Genomic DNA, 24318 nt, shown 5'->3' with positions numbered 1-24318 from the left:
ACTTTTTTTGGGGGACTTGGAGCATTTTAACTGACAAGCATAGATCCTCATAAATCACTATGGTGGCCATTTTTTGCTTGGAATGCGAAACATATGTTTATGTTTCATTGTATTACCCTCTTGCATTTTAGGTAATCTTAGGTAATCTGAGCAACCTTTCTCTGGATGTGATCTATTCTATTCTATTATTAATGGTTCATTTGTCTATACCATACATTTGTAGATTTCTTCTCATGATGTATATCCATGATTTGAGAAGCACTGTATTCAACCACCTATGACTGGTGGACCTATGTTAATTATTGACTAATAAAATTAGTGTGCTGAAATCCCTGTCTTGTGTTTAGTAACTTATTGAGTTCCTACCTCCCCTCTTTTAATTTGTATTCTAAAATGAGATAAAAAATCACCTACCTGCTACACTGAAAACAGACCAGGAGAACAAACAGGAAGTAACCAACACCCTGCTACATTCAAACTGACTAAAAAAGGCGCCAAAAGAGTCCTATATATGATATACATGTCCGTTACATGGCAACAAGAAAAACAGGAAGTACCAACCTGATTTGCACTAACCTGCTTCTCCCACATTACCTGTATGAAGGAACCGTTCCCTAAGGGTTCTGCAGGTACCTGAGGATTTATCCTGCCCCTGGGTTCTATGCTGCTACCAGCAGATTACTGCAGCTTCTTACCCCCGGTAGCTAAAGAGGGTCCTGCAGGGGGTCTCCCTTGGAGAAGTGCCGTGTACTGCAGCTTCCAGGGGGAGAGAGGCAGAATTCCCCCCAGGCATGAGGCTAAACAGCCCCCGGTAAGCAATAAAATAAAATATCCATCAAGGAAACAACAAAGTCCTAGGGAGTGTGGACAGGAAAAAGAACTGAGAAAAACAGGGTCTATAGGGTACTTATGGTATCTTTTGATTCAATTTCCTTCCTGAGGGGGTGAGGGGAGGAGCTAACCCTGGCATATTGCTGTCATGGCCATGGCCGGAAAAACATGTTTTTATTAAATCATAGCAATTGCTAATATCACTCTAAAATTATTTTGAAATCAACCTAAGAAGCATATACTACCTTCCAAGCAAGAATATATTTTTATATAAGACTGACAGGAATTTTCAATTAAACTTTCTCTGGCTAAGCCGTGTCATAATTATATTCCTCTGATAAGCTAATTTATGAGCTTTCCATTTTCAGACAGTCCAGTAGTGGTACAGCACTCAGATAACAAGGTGGTGCAAGCTGTAAGGGTACCACACAAAACCCTTAAAGTAATAGCACAGTACAAAAAATTCAGCAGCACTCACCACAGATTGACATGACTAAGGACTAGAGGTCCGAAACGTTGTCTTTTCTATTTCGAAATATCCCAATAAAAATGGAATTTTCTACATAGTGGTGAGTGCTGCTGAATTTTTTGGACTGTGCTTTCCATTTTCAGACCCAGCAGATTAGAGGCATACCAGTCCTATAAGCATATATTATTTATGGTATGTAAGATGGATACAACAAATATTTTACATATATGTAATATATGTATATTTTGTAGTAAAAACCTTTGTAACGTAATCTTTAAATAACAAGAAACTGTTAATAATTCTCTGAGTTTTTCTATAGAAATAAGAAATTCAAATAAAAAGGGACACTTGTATATTTGGTTAAAGGGACATTGTACACTAGATTTTTCTTTGCATAAATGTTTTGTAGATTATCCATTTGTATGGCCCATCTGGGAGTGTTTTTTGTAAAATGTATAGTTTTGCTTATTTGTCAAAGGGAGAGTCTACACAAGAATTGTTATTGTTTAAAAAGATAGATAATCCCTTTATTACCCATTCCCCAGTTTTGCATAACCAACACAGTTATATTAATACACTTTTTACCACTATAATTACCGTGCATCTAAGCCTCTGCAGACTGGCATTTCAGCCAATCAGAGCTGACTCCTAGGTAACTCCACATGTGTGAACATAATGTCATCTATATGGCATACATGAACTAATGCCCTCTAGTTGTAAAAAACTGTAAAAATGCATTTAGATAAGAGGTGACCTTCAAGTGCTAAGAAATTAGCATATGGGCCTACCTAGGTTTAGGTTTCAACTAAGAATACCAAGAGAACAACGCAAAATTGTTGATAAAAGTAAATTAGAAAGTTGTTTAAAATTACATGCTCTATCTGAATCATGAAAGTTTTTCTTTTTTACTAGACTGTCCCTTTAAAGGGCCAGTAAACCCACAAAATAATGTTATATAATTCTGCACATAGTGCAGAATTATATAACATCAGCTTAGGACCAGCTTTCTACCTGAAAGGATTTCAGAAAAAATTTCCTCCGAAAATGACTTTTACAGTACACGCCGCTCCTGGCTCTACTGAGAGGGTCTGTTTGTTTATTCACAGCCAGCCCGATCGCGCCATTAAACTCATTGTAGCTCACTCCCGCTCTGGTCTGGTAGCATGAGCAAGCTACATTGAGTTTAATGGCGCAATCGATTATTTTGTGGGTTTTACTGGCCCTTTAATAACATTGTGAAGATTTTCAGACTTCTAACCAAGCCCTACAGTGCCAGATGTATACATGCATTTACAGACTACTGCTGGTTTCAGTTTATGTTATCTGTCTTTTCATATACAGGGAAGGAGGAGGGGATAGTGTCTGCTCTTTTTGCTTTCCAGCCCATTTCAGTGGGTGTCCCAGTCAAGCTCATCAACAGTACTAAACTGGGAGCTTCTAAGTAAGTTTTTAGAAGGTTTTATACTGGATTTTTAGATCAGTATCTGTGCATATTATTCTTTATAAAAGTGTCTGTTACATGCAGTTATATGAAAATTGGTGTACACTGTCCCTTTAAATGCAAGCATATTTTATATAAAACAAGAAGGTATAAAATAGCTACCCTTGCAATGCTATTTATTTTAAAATGTATACAAAATTAAAGAGGGATAACTAAAATGCTTTTGCCATTGTTTTAATAAGATAATTATAAGTTTATAAAGGCTGGTGGAACATTATATCTTATCTTGTCTTTATGCAATTTATTTTATTTTTTAAAACTTTAAATTAATCTAAAAGAAAACAGGCACAGATTGTACATTTCTCACTTTTAGCTGTAAAGACGATTTGTCTTATTTCATAATATTTTTTTTTGTATCTCCCTAGAAAGGAGGAGATGTCTATTACTCTATGCTGTCAGCACAATTTATGTACTGCTAAGAACCACTAAAGTGCTGAAAATAGGTTGAAATAATCACTACTTAGTTCTCATGAGATCTGCGTTTAAGGACATGTAGTCAAAAAATAAACTGCTTTGTTCTTAGTTATTTTTCCTAAATGATAACTATAAAAGTTGCATTACTTTAATATACAAAGTAACTTTCCACTCCTCTGTATTTTGTTTTAAAAGGTATACCATTGTAGCTAGTGGCACTCTTTTCGCATATGGGGCCTGATTCTCTAAATTTCCCTACACAGATAAAATTATTTAAAATGATTCCTCACAAGATTCTAGGAAGATTGTTACTCTCAAATTGTACTCTCTCTCTCTCTCTCTCTCTCTCTCTCTCTCTAAAGGGCATTCACTACATTTCTGGATGCAAAGGAGAATCAAGCATAGTTCTGCATAAAATGTAAGTTTTGTTATATTTACACTTCTGTATTTTAATTTACTTTAAATTGCAGGTTTTGCATTAGTTGTACTATACTTAAAGGGCCACTGTAAGTAAATATTTTCTATGCCTGTTACTAACTAACTACCCCAAATACGTTTTTTATCAATAGCATTTCATTAACATATCTCTACCGTATATCAGAAATCTTGTCTGCAAATTTAATTGTTTTCCAAACCCACTCCGTGGGTATCCTTTGCTCTGTACCAATCCGTTTACAATACCTAGGTTTCAAAATGGCGCTTTAAACACAAAGTTATTGGTTTAAGTATTTTGAACATGCAGTGCTGAAAATAGTGGGCAGGATAACGTGACATCATTGGCGAATAAAAGATATAACTTTTAGAACGTTATGAAACTTCGTTTTGAAGAAAATATAGGTCAGTAGGTTTTAATTAATGTTTATTAACTTTAATATGTTAGTTGTTTAGCTTAAAAATTATAACAGAAAGTAATCCTTTAAGCTTCACACTTTCTAATATGTTTTAACGCATTTCGAGTGTGTATGCACATTTCTTTTACAAATTACATTGCCCTTTGTATATTTTGCATGCAAATTAATGGTGCATAACACTCAAAAAATGTCTTTCATGTTTTAAATAAAGCAAACAATTTTAAACAAGTTTCCAATTTACTTCTATTATAAAAATTTGCCTAATTTTTGGAGCAGTATTGCACTAATGGGAGGTAGCTAAAGATCAGGTGAACCAATGATAAAAGGTTTATATGTGCAGCCACCAATCAGTAGTTAGCTCCCAACAATGCATTGCTGCTCCACAGCATACTTAGGTATGCTTTCTCAGAAAGGATACTAAGGGGACAATGCAAATTAGATGATACAAGTAAATTGGAAAACTGTTTAAAACTGTATGTGCTATTGGAATCATGAAAGAAAACCATTGGGTTTTCTTGTCCTCTTAAGCTTGACAGTTTCAGAAAGTGGGAGGGACAGGGAAGTTTCCTGGGTGTGTCTGGAGTTCATTCACAATTGTCATTTGATAGCTATAAGGACATGAAACCATTTATTTAAATTTGGGACCCTCACTGTTCATAAGATTTATATCTATGGTGAGAGGGTAATAAAGATCTATTAAAATGCTTGGGAACCCCCAAAATTGAAGCAATGCTGAGATGTATTTGTCATTGTTATGACAGTTAGTCGTAATTAGCAGCTGGATGGGGTTGTGTGTCTGGGCAGATGTCAGATGTCATGGCTAACAGGCAGCAGCAATCTGCTGTTTCTCAGCTATATCAAGAATAATGTAGCCTTAAAGGGACACAACACCTGCTTAAGATTTTCTGAACTAATAGTTAGTTGCTGAGGAATCAAAATAAACTAATACACTGTTCTCAATGCTGTATGTTCATTTTACTATAAAACTCTTCATGAAGACTCCTCATATTTTCTATGCTTATCCTCAGTTTGTGTTTTCCTATGCAGAGTGCCATCTTGTAACGCACGTTCCTTTCAGGCACTGCAGTCACATGACATGTGTGCACGGCAGCTTCTCTCACTGATGTTATAGAAGGCAGTCAAATTGTCAATGCTAATTCACTGTAATGCAAAGCATGCATTACAGTGTATGAGGACAAAGATCTATTTTATATTTGTAATACAGTAATTGCATCTTCTTTTATCAAGCATATTTTAAACATTTTATGTACTGAACTACCCACGGTCTGTGTGTTTCACTGTTCACTAAGTTCAGTTTCAATCGCCCGATGTTCAGAGGCAGAGGGGAGGGGGAGAGTCTAGAAGCCGTTTTTTAACTCCCTGTTATTCAGTTCTCTGCAATATCTGAGGAGAATTTTCTCTCTGTGTTCCAGGAATTTACTTTTGTTTTCATAATCATATTATTTTAATTATCAAACAGCACCACACTTTTTATATAGCATAAAAAGTGTGGTGCTGTTTGATAATTAAAATAATATGATGGTGAAAACAAAAGTAAATTCCTGGAAAACAAAGAGATAATTTTCTCCTTATATATTGTAGAGAACTGAATAACAGTTACAAAAACAGCTTCTAGACTCTCCCCCTCCCTCCTCTCCCCTACCCTCCCCTCTGCCTCTGAACATCGGGCTGGCAATTAAAACTCAACTTAGTTATAGCAGTGAACAGTGAAACACACAGACTGTGGATCTATTCAGTACATAGAATGTTTAAAATATGTTTGATAAAAGAAGATGCAATTACTGTATATCAAATATAAAATAGATCTTTGTCTTCATACACTGTAATGCATGCTTTGCATTACAGTGAATTAGCATTGACAATTTGCCTTCTACAGACATCCCAACCTGAAAAAACTAATTTCAGGGAGGTGGCTTCACCCGCTACTGCGCCGCCACCCCCCCCCTCCCCTCCCAGTTATATATTGGACACCTTGAAACCCTAAATAAGATAGAGACTTATCATTAAAGTAGCTTCCCACTAAAGGCACATTTAAAAAAAAAAAAAGTAGCTTTATTGCACAACCACATACAACAAACCTATTTTCCAGTGATCGTACGCTTGTTCAATGCTTAAATATTTTAGAATACAAAGTTTAATAAGTAAATAAGGTAGTATTTGTGTTTTTATTTTATTAAAATCAGTGGGGGCTTTTTGGTTACTGATGCTTTGAGGGCTCTATAACGTCCAAGCAACTAAAGGCATTCCTTAAAGAAACACTTTTCCGGATTTGGGTCACATTGGATCATGGTACTTGGAGTTTCAGGGAGATTGCACTCCATTTGCTGGCATCAGGGAGCCGCTATTACAATCAGGGAGACTCCCTGAACTTCAGGGAGAGTTGGGATGTATGCTTCTATAACATCAGTGAGAGAAGCTGCCATGCATGCGCATCACATGACTTGGGTGCACACATGTTACAAGATGGCACCATACATGGGAAAACACAAGCTGTCTATATGCATAGAAAATATGAAGAGTTTTCATGAAGAAAATTTTCAGCAGGTGTTAAGTGTCCGTTTAATATATATATACATAGATAATTTAAGCATTCTCTCCTGCACACACAGGCATAACTTCTTCTGTGGCTCAGCCTTCTCACTCTGTAAAATCATAGCGTGGATCTGTGCTTTACTTGAAAGTTAATTTGATAAAACCGTATCACATAATATATAAATAACGCTTACAACTGTTAGGATGCTGACAGAACTAAATTAGTAGGGGGGGAGATGATACACTTCACAAATGAAATCCTGCTCCTAATTCAGATCAGATTACTCAGTTTTCAGCAGTATGTTACAGGTTCCGACCCTTTCCTTAAGTAATCAGTGAGTTCTGTAAATTCTGCACTCTAGGCTGGAGAGTTTTTGAGAATTGGTGGCCATAGTTTTGAGCTATATAAGCAGAGGGGTAACAGAGAGCTATGTTGCTAAACTTTATTTTTCATGTTATTATATTGATGCAATATTTCTGAGGAACCAATATCAGAAAATATTCTGCTTATTTGATATGGATCAGTTTGTTTTATAACTACAATATACCTTTAAATCAGAAGTAAATTTAGAAATTAGTTAGTAGCAGACATGTGCATTCGTTTCTTTACGAATGCAAATTGATAACAAAACAGATATTTGTTTAGTGTTAGTTTTTACTAAACAAATGTCTGTATGCTTTTCATAATGAGATTTAAAGAAAATGAAAAAAAAACTTGTCAGTAGTCATTTATTTTTTTTAGATTACCCTTAAGGGGTTACATACTTACCTTTAGCTTGCTGGAGAGCTGTGCTAAACTGGTCCTCATCTTCACAGAGCTCCAGCAATGCTAAAAAGAGGCTTAGCGTGGTGGCCTCCAGGGCCTGCACCAAAAAAAGTGAAGGTTATTTAGTGTAGGCCCTAGTAGCGGCCAGACTAAGCTTTCTATTATTGGGGCCAGGGCTCTGTGAAGAAAAGGAGCAGGTTAACACTGCTCTCCAGCAAGCTAAAGATAAGTATAAGCTACAGGTGAACTTTTTCTATTAGTTTAATGAAGATGAATGTAAAGGTTCTACGAATATTCAGTATTTGTTTCATTTAAAAGTAAACGAATGCTGAATAGTGCAGCAGACGAATATTCAGGGGGAAAAATTTCCCCAAATATTTGCACCAGTGGATTCAGACAAACCAAATTGTCGGTACTGCACAAGACTAGTTTGTAGTCTAACACTCCACAAATCACTGAAATGGATTCCATTTTATTTATGTAACTTTATGTATATAGATACAACTCTTTCTACTAAGGTTCTACTAAGAGTTATAACATTCCATTGGTAAAAAATAATTACAACTATAAATAAATAAAAACCTTTGTTCCCCTTTAGAACTTTTTTAATAAATCTGAGGTAACTCAAAAAGTTAGCAAGTTACCAACCTGTGATGATATAGCAACTATATTGATGTGTTTAATCACATAATTTTTGAATTCTCAATAAATCTCAATAATTCAGCAGTAAGTAATTCTCATGTGACTGGGTAACAATTTCATTTGAACAGTATACATTATTTATGTTGCCATTTCAATTATTTCTAGACATCGATGTTCATAACTATCAGTTTACTTTAGAAATTATACAGTCATATGAGTACAAAGGTAGGGAGAACCCAGCAGAACTATGCTTAATGGGAACCTTATCTAATAAGCAACCTCCACTAATCTGTACCACACCAAGAGGTTTTATGTGACTCTGTATAAACTAGCGCTGAGGATTTATTAAACAATGCAACAACACCATGTATTACCTTTTCAATGTAGTAAACTAGTGGATCTCTACCACGGGGAACAGGTGGATCCCAGCTAAGCACAATATATGTTTTGCTGGATTCCAAAGCTTGAACATTGGTAGGAGAACCAGGGATTTTAACATCACCTAAAAAAAAAAAAAAAGATTATAGTAGGTAAAGCATAAGCAATACATTATAGGAAGTCCAGCTGATTATTATTATTAGTATTATTATTATTATTGTTATTATTATTATTATGTCCATTCACTAAAGTAGGTGCTTATGCTTAGATATAGGAACAACATTTCAGGGGAATAAGCCGCGAGTCTGCAGGGGGTGGCGTTGCACCAGCAGCTCTTGTGAGCTGCTGATGCAATGCGGAATATGGAGAGCGTATTGCTCTCCGCATTCAGCGAGGTCTGTCGGACCTGATCCCCACTGTCGGATCAGGTCCGACAGACCTTTGTTAAATAGAGGCCTTTGTCTTTTTTTACCCATAGAATCATGTTTAGAACTGTATGATGTCTTATTTAAGCAGATTTTCATTATAAATGTTTATTAATGCAGTCACTGATACTAATATACATTTTTGTAAGACATTTAGCTTGAGTTATGTAAACAAATAACGTCAAACAGATGTAATAGTAAAAAAAAACTTTCATGATTTACTTTTATTATAAAAGTTACTTTGTTCTCTTGGCATCCTTTGTTGAATCATATATGTACATATTCTCAGCAGCAGCAATACACTACTAGATGTTAGCTGGTGATTGGTGGATACACAAATTTGACTCAGGTTATTGGTTTATCCAATGTGTTCAGCAATATTTCAGCAGTAAATTACTAATCTAGAGATAACTTTATGGGGCATATTTATCAAGCTCCTTATGGAGCTTGATGCCCCTTGTTTCCGGCGAGCCTCTAAAGACCGCTGCTCCATAACTTGTCCGCCTGCTCTGAGGCCGCGGACAGAAATCAACCCGATCGAAGATGATCGGATTGATTGACACCCCCTGCTAGCGGCGAATCTGCAGGGGGTGGCATTGCTCCAGCAGTTTACAAGAACTGCTGGTGCAATGATAAATGCCGACAGCGTTTACTGTCTGCATTTATTGATGTGCAGCGGACATGATACGCTACTTATATACCCCTATATGTTTAACTTCTTTGCAGGAGTTAACCACATTGTTATATGCAAGGAGCAGTGCAGTAATAATTTGCTCTACTCCATTAAAGCTCTTTGTTTTTGCACTTTTATGTCCCTTTCATGTTTATTTCTTCTTTATGTGAATAGAAGTAAGGGAGCTATATGTCATATTGCTATTGGCATGCATTGGCTCCAACAAGGAAACTGGTTAAAAGGACATGAAACCCAATTCTTTCTTTCATGAGACTTAGAAAGAGCATGTGATTTTTATTTTTTCCCAATTTACTTCAAATATTTAATTTGCTTCATTCTCTTGATATAATATGTTGATAAGCATACCTAAATATGCTTTGCAGCTGCTGATTGATGGCTGCACATAGATGCCTCATGCCATTGGCTCACACATGTGCATTTTTATTTCTTTAAAAAAGGATACCTAAAGAATGAAGCAAATTAGATAATAGAAGTAAAGTGAATTGTCATTTAAAAATGTATTCTCTATCTGAATCATGAAAGAAACATTTGGGTTTTCTTGTCCCTTTAATATTCTGTTTATTTATTTTCATTATGAAACTATGTGACATTGCTTCATATTTATATTTATGGTTATTTTCCATGTCAGAAAAATCTACTGTTTGTTGTTTGAACACTGTGGCCTAATAATTTTGATCAGAAGTCAGTTCTTTATGAAAAAATACTAAACAGCAATTAGAAAAATTATTGAAATGCAATCAAAATACTACTGTGTAATATTATTCTTTTTTTCTCAAACATAAACAGCTGAGGTATTAAGTCATATTCAAGTTTATATTCTAACCCAATAAAAAAAAATCTAAAACTTCAAGAACACCACTCTGATTAAATAAATTCAAAAGCTTATTAAAGCTAAATACCTTCTAAGTCATCCTGACAGATAACGATTTCTCTTCCTCCATCCAGATGAATTGCTGCAGGATGAAAAAATATATATTTTATGCACTTATAAACAAAACAGAAGAAATTTTGATTTAATTAAGGTATTAAATCAAATCTGATTAAATATTTTTTTGTGAACTAATATAGGTATATTTATTATTTTTTAAAGATCTCAATAAAGAATATTGCACAAATAGCACATGAATTCTATTTTATATAGGGAAATTAATTCATCATGTTTATTTACAAACAGTATGCATAGAATAAATCTATAAATCCACTATATTACCAAAACACATCAGGAATCACAAACTAGTCTTTTTGCTAAGTCAGTAAGTCCAAATTCCTGGATATGAATTCAGACCTAAGTTGCTAAAGAATGAAAAAAAAATCTCTTGGTGACAGTTTATGGTAACAGATTTTTGCTTGTTTCCTCCATTGTGACAGTTCACAAGATAGCAACAGTATTTTATGACTGTATATTATGTGTGGTTGATCACAATTTGTGCAAAAATTCCCTTTTTCATACGGTTATTGGGCCATTGTAAAAACATTTCATCAACCCCAAGGTGAAGGTATCCTAAAACTCAATGAAGATGGATAAAAAGTAGAAGATTCACATCATTGAGAAAAATATTGTATTGTAAAGTATAATAAAAACCCAAGTTCCCAACCTCAATTAAACCTAACCAAGACCATATACCACATTTGCAATTAATTCAAACGAAATTGTAATTAACCTGTCTACAATACACTCACCAATGACACAGCCCCTTACAACTATATACCATTCCCTACACAACTTTAAGCAGCAGGATCCCATGTAGTCCTTTTCTTGCCTTCAATCTGTGCTAATCAGTGATAACCTCCTATCTATTTAGTTTGTAAACAATCCTGATTAATCTGGAAAGAATCACACTCAAAATTAAGCCCTCCCATGGATTTGTTGTAAAAAAAAAAAAAAAGATCAATTCTATTGTCGCAATATTTATAGAGGCTACATTTAAGTGATAAGCATCGGATTGAACCTATTATGCTTTGTGAATAAATATCATTTACTTTTAATGTTGTCATAATTAAATTAATTAAAATAAAGCTATTTCAATATGTCATCTATACTTTCTATTTAAATTATCAGTATCCAATAAAATTGATTGGGGTAGTTTATATATGAGGACCAGGGAGGATGTTTTGGAAAGTTTTACAGTAATACTTCTATGTTTTTTACTCATTTAACTATGTTCATTTTCCTGCTTTGTAGCACTAGATTGTTGTCACTGTCCCTTATTTCCATACTTATAACATATGCACCATTGTCATTGCTCTGCAAGTTTAATAGAAAACTAAGCTCACCATAATATAAAACTCCCACCACAATGAACCCTAGGTAGACCTCTCTGTCTACACAATAAACTCTAACTGCACTACCCCTGGTTCCACAGCTTTGTAGATACATTTCCCCTTTGTTTTAATATTTATCTAACAAAAATTATTTACTTTTATTTTAAAAGTTACTTTATAAATAAATATATATATCCTGATTCAATACATAAAATAAAATCTGTAGACTTCTAATAAATAATAATTTGAAACATTGTTCCGATATACATTTTAGAACCTTTCAGAAATCAAACTAAAAAAAAGAATAATTATTTAGCAGCAAATATGTACACCATACTAATATATGAATAAATAAAAAATGAGTACAGTTTCTTAATTTTACTGACTGCTTTGCTTTATTGGTTCTCATGTAAACCCTTAAATAAGCTTTTAAAACAGCAAAAACCATTATATCTATTTTAAAATTTATTTTCATTGGAAATGTGTGCCTCCATTTCTTCTTTCCAGTACAATAAACTTAAATCTATTTCCTAAATCACCCTCTTCTGTTATTTAGCAATTATCTTAATAGAGTTATATTACTATGTTATCTTCGGCAGTCAGACACCTGTCATTTAAATGCATGCTTTATCGAATGAAAAATTAGGAATATGATAACCTCCAACAAATGGCATTTCACTAAATTAAGCATGTGAACTGAGGTTTCAAGTATTCTCTTTTGTAATAAACATTTTACATTTACGGGATTAAAGGGACATTCTAGTGCAAAAATGTTATTCTGTAAATTTGACCTAAGATAACAGTTTTTTACACCCAGTTAGAAGTTACAAACAGTCAGCCAATCAGAAGTGGTCGGTTATGACCCAGCTAAATATTGGCAAACATGTCATGTTTGGTATCAACATAATTCTCCTAATGTCACAATTAAATTCAGCAAAATAATATTGTCATTTTACATGGGAAGCTGCAGGCAGGAATGTGTTTGACAATATGTTTGCCATGTCTGCCATCTCCTTGGAACATAGACTATTCTGGTAAAGTTATAGGTCCTGTTATAGTTTCTAATTTTTTATTTTAAAAAAACTGTTTTACTTTTGCGCGTATCTGTGTTTGTTAATTCTTTTATATATATATAAATGCACTGTGACTCTTTTTTGTTCATAATAAATGCTCCTTTTTTAACATTTTGACTTTGTCTAATATTTGAACCCCGTTACCGAAGAGACTAGTAATAACTGTATTGTGTTTTTGAATTGATTGTTTGCCAAACTGTGTTTTGGGATTTTTAATCTGTGAGTGTGAGTTTTTCGTTAGGATTTCACAAATAATAATCTTAAAGTGGTGGCAGCATAGAGATAATTTAGTGGGATTAAATTTGAGTTTGGGTATTTTTCTAGGTCTAGGACATACTAAAGAGTGTTTGTTAACCCTTGCGCCTACTGAACTAAGTCAGTTTCTAGACGGTAACAAACTAGTTAAAGGGGATAGGTTTGGTTAACCCTTTCTGTGACAAATTGGTGACTGTTGCAGGCTTGGTAAAACAATGTATTTCACAGTGATTAAAGCCATAATTTGCTCTAGAATGCCCCTTTAAAATAGCATCTAAATAATAATGATAACATGAGAATGGAAGGTATCAAAACACTCATGGGGAAAAAAGTTATATAACAGTTATGGTGCCTAAGTTGACATTGTCCTCTTACTTTGTAGCCTGGATAAATCAGCAGGGTCAAGGGCAGCGACTGCAATAGAGACTCTGGAAGGTCTGCTTACACCAGCTTTATTGACCGCTCTCACATGGAAGATGTAGGAGCGTCCCTCAAACAGTCCAGTTACAGGATATTTGCAGATCTTTACAGGAGAATCATTGCACTGTATCCAATTGTCAGTACCCACTTCACACCTTAAAAAAAATATATATAAAATCAACACATGGTAACATTACACCTAACTTGTAATACCAGTGTACATTTGAGTGTGCTGGTATTACTGACTGGAGCGTAAATATCGTGCTCGTTTTAAGCGATATTTTGCGCTCTAATCGTAATCTGGTCCTTAATGATGTATGGGAAAAGGTGTATATAACATATGAGGAGCACAAAGGTGATTATAGTGTCATGACTCCCAAAATTTGTGTTTAGTGATGCAGATAGAGTGCACAGAAATATAAAAAAATCCAATGAGTGTCTAGTTTTAAATGTGCGTTGTTCCCTTGCTATCCTTTGAAAAGCAGGAAAGTAGGCTCAGGAGCATGCATGTGTATGGGGCTTTATATTGCAGCAGTTTTGCAAAAATACGTTTAGGAATGGTGTATATTCTGGAATCATTGCTTCCACCTAGTGCTCAAAAGCATGCAAAACTACTGCCATGTAGCTCTCCAGAAAACATTTGCACTACAAACCTATGGCCTAGTTTCCATTTTTGAAAACGGTGTAAACTGGTGGTAACAAGAAGTATAACCATTTAAGTCTGTGAAGATGTTTAATGTTGCCAATAGTTTGCTCACAGTTTACAACAGCAATGGAAATGATGTACTTATTTATTTTTTTCAACAAAGAAAACCTAGAGAACAAAGTACATTTGATAACATTTTACTTTGTGACTGAAACGTAGAATAAAATTTACAATTTATTGAGCTCTATTTTTATACTTATTTCATTTTTGAAACACAGAAAATAAAAGGGTAAAAAAAATAAAGACATAGAAACTTACTTGTCCACAAAGTACCCAATGACGGGGGCCTCACTGGCTGTGTTCGGTGGTTTCCATGTAACAATCACATAATCTTTATTAGCATCATGACATTCAACATCCATTGGTGCACCTGGTGCTCCAGCCACCAAAGCAGAAGCATCTTGAAGTGTGGAATGGAGAAAGGAATAATGTATTACTAGATGATATATTTTACTTATCTAATGCATAGCGTTTTTTATTTTGGGGAGACTAAAGTAAAGTAACAATCCCATTAACGTTAGATGGAATTCCCTTTTGCAAATAATGAAACAAATAATTCATACATATTACAGTATGTGGGTATATAATGAATGTAATGAACTTTCAAAACACACATATAACAGTTTATAAGAATGGAATACACCATGGTTTTATATATAAGCCAGGATATTGACATTTCAGTGCTTGAACACAGTTAAATGAATCTAGTTCAGTTTCTTTTAAATGTCACATAAATATAGATCATTAACTATCTTTAATGTGTTGTAGAGTTTTGTCATTACTGTCTACCTAAATTAAGTTTTATATTCAAAATATCAAAAATTGTAGCTGCTTTTGAGGTTCGTTTTGAGCTTATGTGGAATAAAAAGTGGTCAATCAGAAAGCAGCTGATATTATACTGATTTTAATCATGGTAATCATGATTAATTAAGTAGAAATGTATTTTAGCTTGCTACGCTATTTACTTTTGAAGCTTACTTTACATAGACTACCATACTTTTATGCCTTCTGTTCCTCAGTTAAAATTAACATTGTAATTGGTTACAATGTACATTCGTATTGCAAATAAGTTCTCACAGTTCCAGGAATTAAGTCTCTTATATATGATGATTTATGGTCCCCATGATTATTTTATGAAAGTAATGCAATGTCTTCCCTAACACTAAAATATGTGAAACAGTGAATACAATAAATAGCATAAGACTCAGTAAGTATAATAGTGTAATCAAGGACAAAATATACCTGCATTTTCTATAAAGGATGTATTATTCAATAAACAGTTATGTTTATGGGGTCTGGAGGGAAACTGTTTGTCCACCTGCCTCAGCTTATACCCAATGTATTTATTGTACCAGAGAGTGAGACATCATTAAAACCTAAGCGCAGCTAAAGGGTTAAGTAGTGCAGCAATGGCAGCAGAGTGTACATATATACAGCATGTATATGCTTCTATAGAAAAAAAGGGAATTAACAGGGAGCATTCGCTGTATAAAGTTTCAATCATGTATTTTAATCCAGTGTTACCCTGGACTTGATATTGGGACAGAGAATGCTGCTTACTTTATGCATATATACTTATATATATTTATGTGTTAATATGTGTATATAAACATATTAACACATAAATATAAATATATATATATATAAAAGCATATACATATATATTTACTGGGAACACACAGTTCCCATAGACTGCAATTGAAAGGCACTATTTTTTTCTAACACCCCACACCCTCTTCCTTTAGACCACAAAAAAATACGTTTTGCAGTTATTTTATTAAAAAATAAAGTTGCTACTATCTTTATTTTTTTAATAAAATATATCACACTTGATTGTGTGGGCATTTTGTGAACATTTATAAAATTAACCAGATATCTGATCTCTGGTTAATTTTATAAGCACTAATTGCTACCGCTAGCTCGCATTAACAATAACCAGCCACTCGGAATGGCTGGTTATTTATCGGACTTGCAATAAATTAGCCATCCACTTGTAAACTAGCCCTAAATAAATGCTAGATAGAATGATGCACTCAAAGAAAAGATTAGTCTGAAAATAACACACGGATGTATATTTTGTTTAATTAGCTGTTTAAATATTGTCAAAATAAGTGTAAAGTTTTAATGTCTATAAATCAATGTGGGCTGTCATGTTGTAACTTAGGTTACCTTCTCTGCTGTGGCCAATTAAGGACAGTTATAAATAGGTCACTAGAGTGTGCAGCCAATGGATGTGTGTAATATAACAATGTTCTGCACTTCCATTTCTAACAGGAACTGAAAAGCTCACAATTTCAAAATGGAATTACAGGAAAAGGGGACAAAATAAATAATGAAAGTATATTGCATAGTTTATTTTATATGTGTGATTTATCATTTTATATTACTATCTCAAAATGTTTAATGTCCCTTTAAGACGCTTAGATTTACAGATAAAACCTTCAGTTAAATGCATTTAACCTTTTTTTTTATTATTTGCAACCACAAATCTAAGATTAGGTTTAATACTGTATTTTCAGTTGTGTTTGATTTTTTTTAATATAATGAAGGTGCTTAATTAAATAAAATAACATTTTTAGTTTTATAATCCATTGTTTTTACTTTGTTAAATTGGTTTTCTTTTTGATATTTAGAATGGAATTAGTATGTGAGAAACACTGTCGACAGCAATATAAAGAGGATATGAAAACGAGTGCTAAATACATAATATCTGTCGGAATGTGACATTTCTTTGTCTATTCATCAGGATATTAAACCCGATGCAATCTAGTGCAGACGTAATTGGCTCTATAGTAAAACACAAGCAACATACAGGGACAACTTCTGAAGCATAGTGGATTTAGCATTTCAAGAAAAATACTTAAAGGGACATAAATAAATGAATTTATTATCACACTTTCATATAACTTTGGGTTTGATCTCAATCCTTTAAAAAAAATTAACAAATTATTTATCTACAAAAATTCCATTTGACTTTAACTATTATTTTTATAAAAAAAAAATTGATACGTTTTTCTAAAGGATTGGAATTGATCTTTAAGTGTGTTTAACCCTGAAAAGCAATGCATTTTTTTAACTAATTCACATCTGGTGTTGCCACCCAATCATCAGTTAGCTCCTCCACATAGTGCACCTAAATCTACTTAGGTATGATTTTCAACAAAGAGAGAAAACAAAGTAAATTTGATAAGTAAATAGAAAGTCTCTTAAAATGTGCAGGCTCTCTGAACGATTAAAGTTTTTTGTGACTTTCACATGTCTTTAATAAAATAACTATCACCTAGATTTAGAGTTCTGCGTTAGCCGTAAAAAGCAGCATTAAGAGGTCCTAACGCTGCTTTTTAACGCCCGCTGGTATTTAGAGTCAGGTAGGTACAGGTGTACCGCTCACTTTTCTTCTGCGACTTTTGGCTACCGCAAATCCCCTTACGTCAATTGTGTATCCTATCTTTTTAATGGGATTTGCCTAACGCTGGTATTATGAGTCTGGGAATAAGTGAGCGTTACAGCCTCTACCGCCAAGACTCCTACCGCATAAAAAAGTCAGTAGTTAAGAGCTTTATGTGCTAACGCCGGAATATAAAGCTCTTAACTACAGTGCTACAAAGTACACTAACACCCATAAACTACCTATGAACCCCTAAACCGAGGCCCCCCCACATCGCAAACATTAAAATAAAATTATTTAACCCCTAATCTGCCGACCGGACATCGCCGCCACCTACATTATACCTATGAACCCTTAATCTGCTGCCCCTAACATCGCCGACACCTAAATTATATTTATTAACCCCTAATCTGCCCCCCCAACGTCGCCGCCACCTACCTACAATTATTAACCCCTAATCTGCCGACCGGACATCGCCGCCACTATAATAAATGTATTAACTCCTAAACCGCCGCACTCCCGCCTCGCAAACACTATAATAAATAGAATTAACCCCTAATCTGCCCTCCCTAACATCGCCGCCACCTACCTACAATTATTAACCCCTAATATTGCGTCCCCCAACGTCGCCGCTACTATAATAAAGTTATTAACCCCTAAACCTAAGACTAACCCTAACACCCCCCTAACTTAAATATAACATAATTAAAATGAAATAAATTTACTATCATTAAATAAATTATTCCTATTTAAAACTAAATACTTACCTATCTAACTTAGGTTAGGATTTATTTTACAGGTAATTTTGTAAATATTTTAACTAGGTAGCTATTAAATAGTTATTAACTATTTAATAGCTATTGTACCTAGTTAAAATAAATACAAAGTTGCCTGTAAAATAAATATAAATCCTAAAATAGATTCAATGTAACTATTAGTTATATTGTAGCTATATTAGCGTTTATTTGATAGGTAAGTATTTAGTTTTAAATAGGAATAATTTATTTAATGATAGTAAATTTAGTTGGTTTTATTTAAATTATATTTAAGTTAGGGGGGTGTTAGGGTTAGACTTAGATTTAGGGGTTAATAACTTTATTATAGTAGCAGCGACGTTGGGGGCAGGAGATTAGGGGTTAATAATTGTAGGTAGGTGTTGGCGATGTTAGGGAGGGCAGATTAGGGGTTAATAAAATTTATTATAGTGTTTGCTAGTCAGGAGTGTGGCAGTTTAGGGGTTAATACATTTATTATAGTGGCGGCGATGTCCGGTCGGCAGATTAGGGGTTAATAACATTATGCAGGTGTCAGCAATAGCGGGGGCGGCAGATTAGGGGTTAATAAGTATAAGGTTAGGGGTGTTTAGACTCGGGGTTCATGTTAGGGTGTTAGGTGTAGACTTAGAGAGTGTTTCCCCATAGGAAACAATGGGGCTGCGTTAGGAGCTGAACGCTGCTTTTTTGCAGGTGTTAGGTTTTTTTTCAGCCAGCTCATCCACATTATTTCCTATGGGGATATTGTGCACAAGCACATTTTTCCAGCTTACCGCTACTGTAAGCAACGCTGGTATTGAGGATGGAGGGGGGCTAAATTATGCTCAACGCTCACTTTTCGGAGGTTAACGCAGCCATTCAGACAACTCGTAATGCCAGCATTGTCTTAAGGGTGCGCTGGAAAAAAAGGGAGCGTTAGCACCGCAGGTCTTTACCGACAAAACTCTAAATCTAGGCGTATGTATTTAAATGTCTACACAGGTTAGAATTCTTAATTGTGTTAAAATGCCAAATAAAAATTACAAAAATAAAAAGTAAATTTACCAGCCACAAAAAGGAATCCACTGTGTTGACTGACCCCTCCTCGTGTGACCATTCTTACAGTATACAAGCCTTCATCATCCTTATTGAGATGTGTCAATGTCAAAGTAGCACGGCCCTCTCCAAAATGCAGTTGGTGCCACTTGGATTCTTTGACTAATACATCTGAAATAAAAATAAAAAAAACAATTATTGCCAATTAAAGGTCTATTTTTATGTGACTGCAAACCAATGCCTGCATTAGTAATTATATATATACAGTATATATATATATAGACACTTCTCAAAAGGAAGAGGCACTCACAGGTCTTAATAAGCAAAAAGTATATATATATACACACAGTATATGTAATTTGTTTTTTGTTTTTTTACTGCATACTTTAAAAAATAATTTACATTTGCAATCTGCTGTGTTCTTTGATGTTACTTTTGATGCGTACAAAGTTTACTTACTGTTTATTTTCAATTTATGTTTTAAACTACATTTATTTATTGTACTTTATGTCTCTTTTCTTCACAAACAGAAATATAGGATATGCCCTTTTGTGAGATAAACAGCTATCAAGGTAAAATTTGCTTTTCCAAACTCCCATGAAGTACCTCAAAACACTGATAGATCTTTTAAGAGAATCTCAATCAAGCTGAGAGCTTTAGAGAATCGGCCCCTCTGCAGTAAAAGCAAAGAATATTGAACTTGTTAAAGGACTAGTAAATACAATCGATTTGCATATTTGGCAAATGCATGATAAAAAGACAATGCAATAGCACTAAAGGTCCCGATGTTCGAAAGTGCTATGAGCCGGCGAAATATTGCAAGCGATCTGCCGCTATGTCGAGTGACCTTGTCAGAATATTTTAAGCTTCCGACATAGACTCATCGTTGAGAGGCATTTACTATACACACCATTGGTCAGTGATGCTGGCTTAAGCAACACCCACCAGCATCTCAGACTTTATTGGCAATGTATAATAAACAAACAATGCCTGGAATATTACTGCTGTCTGCCTAACCATTATGCTTAATACCCCTAAACCAAAGTATCCCACAATTGCACTCTGACACTAAACTAATAAACATCTAAACCGCCACAAACCCACCGCAAGTTGCTAACTTTTAACCTCTAAACCACAACATACCCACCAAAAAAGCTAACTATTAACCTCCTATGCCGCCACATACCCACCGCAAGTGCTTACTATTATCCCACTATGCCACCATATACCCACCACAAATGCTAACTATTAGTTCCCTATGCTACCACATACCCACAGCAAGTGCTAACTATGCCGCCATGAACCCCAAATGCAAACTTAACTAACCCCCCTCTAAACTAAACCCCATAAGTTAAATTTATTTTTAAAAATCTAACTTAAAAAAAACTTAATGAAACTAACTCTACTCTACCTAAACCCCTATAAAGTAACCCCACTCTAAACTCATCCCCTCTCAGTTACACACAAAAAAAAATGTTAAAAAAAAATAATAAACTATATTATCCAATATAAAAACATTATACCTATTTCTAACACTAAAATATATTACAATAGCCCTCAAAAGTCCCTTTTGGAGGTCATTGCTCTAAAGTGAACAAAGCTCTTTTGCATAAAAAAAAAAAAAATTTACAAAACTTTTTAGTGTTAGGTATAATTTTTTTTGGATAAAGTATTTTTTATTTTCTGTAACTTAGATGAGGGTTGATTAGATGATTATTGATAGTTACCATTTATTAGGCCTTAATTGGCTAACCACCCCTCATACCTGTATGGGGGTTGATTAGGTGATTAGGTTAGGCAGCTCAGGGGTTAACAGTGCATTCATCTATAATGTTTAAAATATTGTGCATTCTTATGTATGATGCATATTCTTTTAACTATTGTATATAAATTAATATGTATTTATTTTTCTTGTGTTTTTTATTTTAAAAATTAATATATATTTTAAAATGTCTATTCATGTTACAAAAGTCATTAGTGTTAAAATTGTTTTATTGCATAACAGGCATGCAGGTATGTGATACTATAATTATAATGCAACTGTCTTTTATAACATAAATATCTGTATTAATAAAAAATACAATAATAAATGTATCACACAAGAATATCTACATTTTCATTTATATATCCATTACTTAAACTAATATTCATTATACATGACCATGCATTTTATTTTAAAGATTGTAGATATAATGTAGTAAGGCCGTGCATTAATATTCAATATTTAAACAGTTGTGCATGTATTTTGCATATTTGTTTAAGTATTGCATATACATTAAAATGTGTTAATGTAAGCTTGTTGTGGTTATTTGGGATAACATAGATATATATGTTGATATATATTTATGTTATAGTAGTCAGTATGAAATTATATATTTACATAACAGGCATGCAGTTATGTATATCTATAAAATTAAATATACTGTCTTTAATTAGAAATAATAAAACACACGAGCAACATTAATCACATTTTTATTTATATGCAAATATTTAAACATTATGCATTGTACATAACAAGGCAACATTTAAATATTGAATATTTATGTGTAGGGCCTTAGCTTATACAGTTAGTTTAAGGTTTTGCAGATTAGGGGACAATGTTTAAATAATATGCATAGTCATGTACAATGCATATTGTTTAAATTATTGTTGATATATCTCCAATACTTTAAATAATCAACATTGTACATGACAATGCATATTTTGTCATGAAGATGAGGTAAACACTGGAGGACCGGCAAAACCTCCTTAGCCTATCCAGGCTCCTGGAACTCAGTGCCAGACTGGAATTAAGCCATGGACCACCAGTGGTGGACGACTGCTGGAGGACCGGCAAAAACTACTTGGCTTATCCGGGCTCCTGGAACTTGAGTTCCAGGCCAGAATTTAGCCCCTGACCGCCCGCGGAGGCCATCTGCAAGAGGACTGGCAAAACCTCCTCGGCCTATACAGGCTCCTGGTACTTAGTGCCCACCCAGAATTGAGCCCCAGAACACCAGAGGTTTTGCCGGTCCTCGGTTGGTCGGCCACTGGTTCAATTCTGTTCTGGGCCTGAGTTCCAGGAGCCCGGATAGGCCAAGGAGGTTGGTCCTCCGGTGGTCAGCCACCGCCAGCAGTCTAGGGCTCAATTCTGATCTGGCACTGAGTTTCATTAGCCCAGATAGGCTAAGGTGGTTTTGTTGTCCCTCTGGCAGTTGGCTGCTGGCGTTTTAGAATATCTCTGTGACACATTATTTAAACACCGATGATAACTTTAGCGACATATCTTTATAGTTATAATAAAGAGGTTATATAGTAGCACAGTTTATTATAGTTAGTTGCTTTTTGACAGTAGGCAGTTTAATGGGTGTTACTGGGGAGTGTTGTTTATACATAACATAAGTGTAGGCGGTATTAGAGACTTAGCTGGGCATTCCAGGGTTGTGTAAGTTAGGCTTGATGTAGGTGTAGGCGGTCAAGGGGAGTTAGCTGGGTGGTGTAGGGGGAGTGTAGGTTAGCCTGATGTAGGTGTAGGCGGTCAGTGGGAGGTAGTGAGGTGGAGCAGGGGGAGTTTAGCTTAGGCGTGACATAGTTATAGGCATTCAGGGGAGATAGCGAGGCCTGCTAATGGGATTAGCCTGCACTTTGCTTTGGACACATCAACACAAGATTGATATGTTCAAAGCAGCGAAGTGTAGGTTGCGAGGAGGGTAGCAGCCATGTCCCTGTGGCAATATTTAAATTGTGCCTAAACTGAAACTAATTTTAGTTTCAGTGAGCACACTGTTTGTGCTGTGTAAGCACACTTCAAATAAGGTTCCCCCTCTGCAGTAAAATGCAGACGAGCGTGATGTTGGTGATGTGGTCGGTGACATCACAGTCCCATTCACTTCCATTTGTTACTGTGCAGCTTGTTTAGCAGAGTATTGTGAATTTGCCTTTCAGTCACTGTATTATTGCAGTCATATTTATAATGGTTTGCGTGGCTGCTGGTTCTCACTACCTTCTAGTTTTTAATCGAATTATTAATGCATACACTGCACTTCACACTTTTTATAGGACCAATTAAAAGTTATGTTTTATAAATCTTCCTGAGAGATTTCTTCCCTCCATCACCTTTTTCTTTGAGTGCTCTACCATTGTCCTCTTTTCTTTCTCTTTTTTGTCTACTTCTATGAGAGCAACATCACCGCTCACATTCATTGCTCGGAAATGCCCCTTTTTTAGAACATTACGATGGACCATAGATCTTTTGAACATCAGAACCTTAGTCTGAACTTCAAATGAGTAGGAGCTTTTTTTCTGACAAATGTCAAAGTTATGTCTATTTCCACTCCTGTATCATATGACTGTCAACAGCCAACCATAATTATTCTGTGAATTCTTGCACATGCTCAGTAGGAGCTGAGGACTCAAAAAGTAAAAATATAAAAAAACTGCACATTTTGATAATGGAAGTAAACTGGAAAGTTTTTTAAAATTGCCTGCTCTATCTGAATCATGAAAGTTTAATTTTGACTTGAGTGTCCCTTTAAGGAGATCAAATCAAATGCTTAACCAAAAAAAAAAGTGGCATGTTGTGAGCTTCATATAACAATTCAGAATGCACTGTCTACAGAACAGAAGGCGTTGTACTATGAAAAAAGCTTACCTACTGAAACTTTGAAGATATGTTGACATTTATTTTGTTTCCATGCTAGAAAGTCTACATTAATTAAGGCTGGAACCCGCACTAGAGTACTTTAGAGAGCAGAGAGCATGTTTCATTCTCAGACTTTATCTATGTGCCACAAATGCTTGATTTAGCTAGACATTGCATTAGGTCACTTTGGGAAGCAGATATGATGATTTATGGTGATGATGAGTTATATATAACTTGTAACATGAATATAAATGGGAAAGT

At 34.7% G+C, this 24318-nt stretch overlaps 1 protein-coding gene and 1 long non-coding RNA gene across 4 annotated transcripts in view; one reads left to right on the top strand and one right to left on the bottom strand.

Moving 5' to 3' along the window:
• The window catches only part of MYOM2 (myomesin 2), a 302384-nt gene that overhangs the window by 178525 nt on the left and 99541 nt on the right, over positions 1-24318 (bottom strand). For all 3 annotated transcript variants that reach the window (XM_053710368.1, XM_053710369.1, XM_053710370.1), the window contains 5 exons: positions 19446-19607; positions 14499-14640; positions 13490-13689; positions 10424-10477; positions 8402-8529 (listed from right to left, as the gene is read on the bottom strand). In XM_053710368.1, the coding sequence (XP_053566343.1) occupies positions 8402-8529; positions 10424-10477; positions 13490-13689; positions 14499-14640; positions 19446-19607 (686 nt within the window). The remainder of the gene's footprint in view (positions 1-8401; positions 8530-10423; positions 10478-13489; positions 13690-14498; positions 14641-19445; positions 19608-24318) is intronic.
• The window catches only part of LOC128656453 (uncharacterized), a 37329-nt gene continuing 15650 nt past the window's right edge, over positions 2640-24318 (top strand). The window contains exons 1-3 of the long non-coding RNA XR_008402007.1: positions 2640-2741; positions 3578-3633; positions 19967-20008. This is a non-coding gene — a long non-coding RNA (uncharacterized LOC128656453). The remainder of the gene's footprint in view (positions 2742-3577; positions 3634-19966; positions 20009-24318) is intronic.

This window comes from Bombina bombina, chromosome 4, assembly GCF_027579735.1.
Source record: "Bombina bombina isolate aBomBom1 chromosome 4, aBomBom1.pri, whole genome shotgun sequence".
Classification (NCBI taxonomy): Eukaryota; Metazoa; Chordata; class Amphibia; order Anura; family Bombinatoridae; genus Bombina; species Bombina bombina.
Note: the sequence above shows the minus strand (reverse complement) of the source record. Positions and strands in the feature narration are given on the sequence as shown.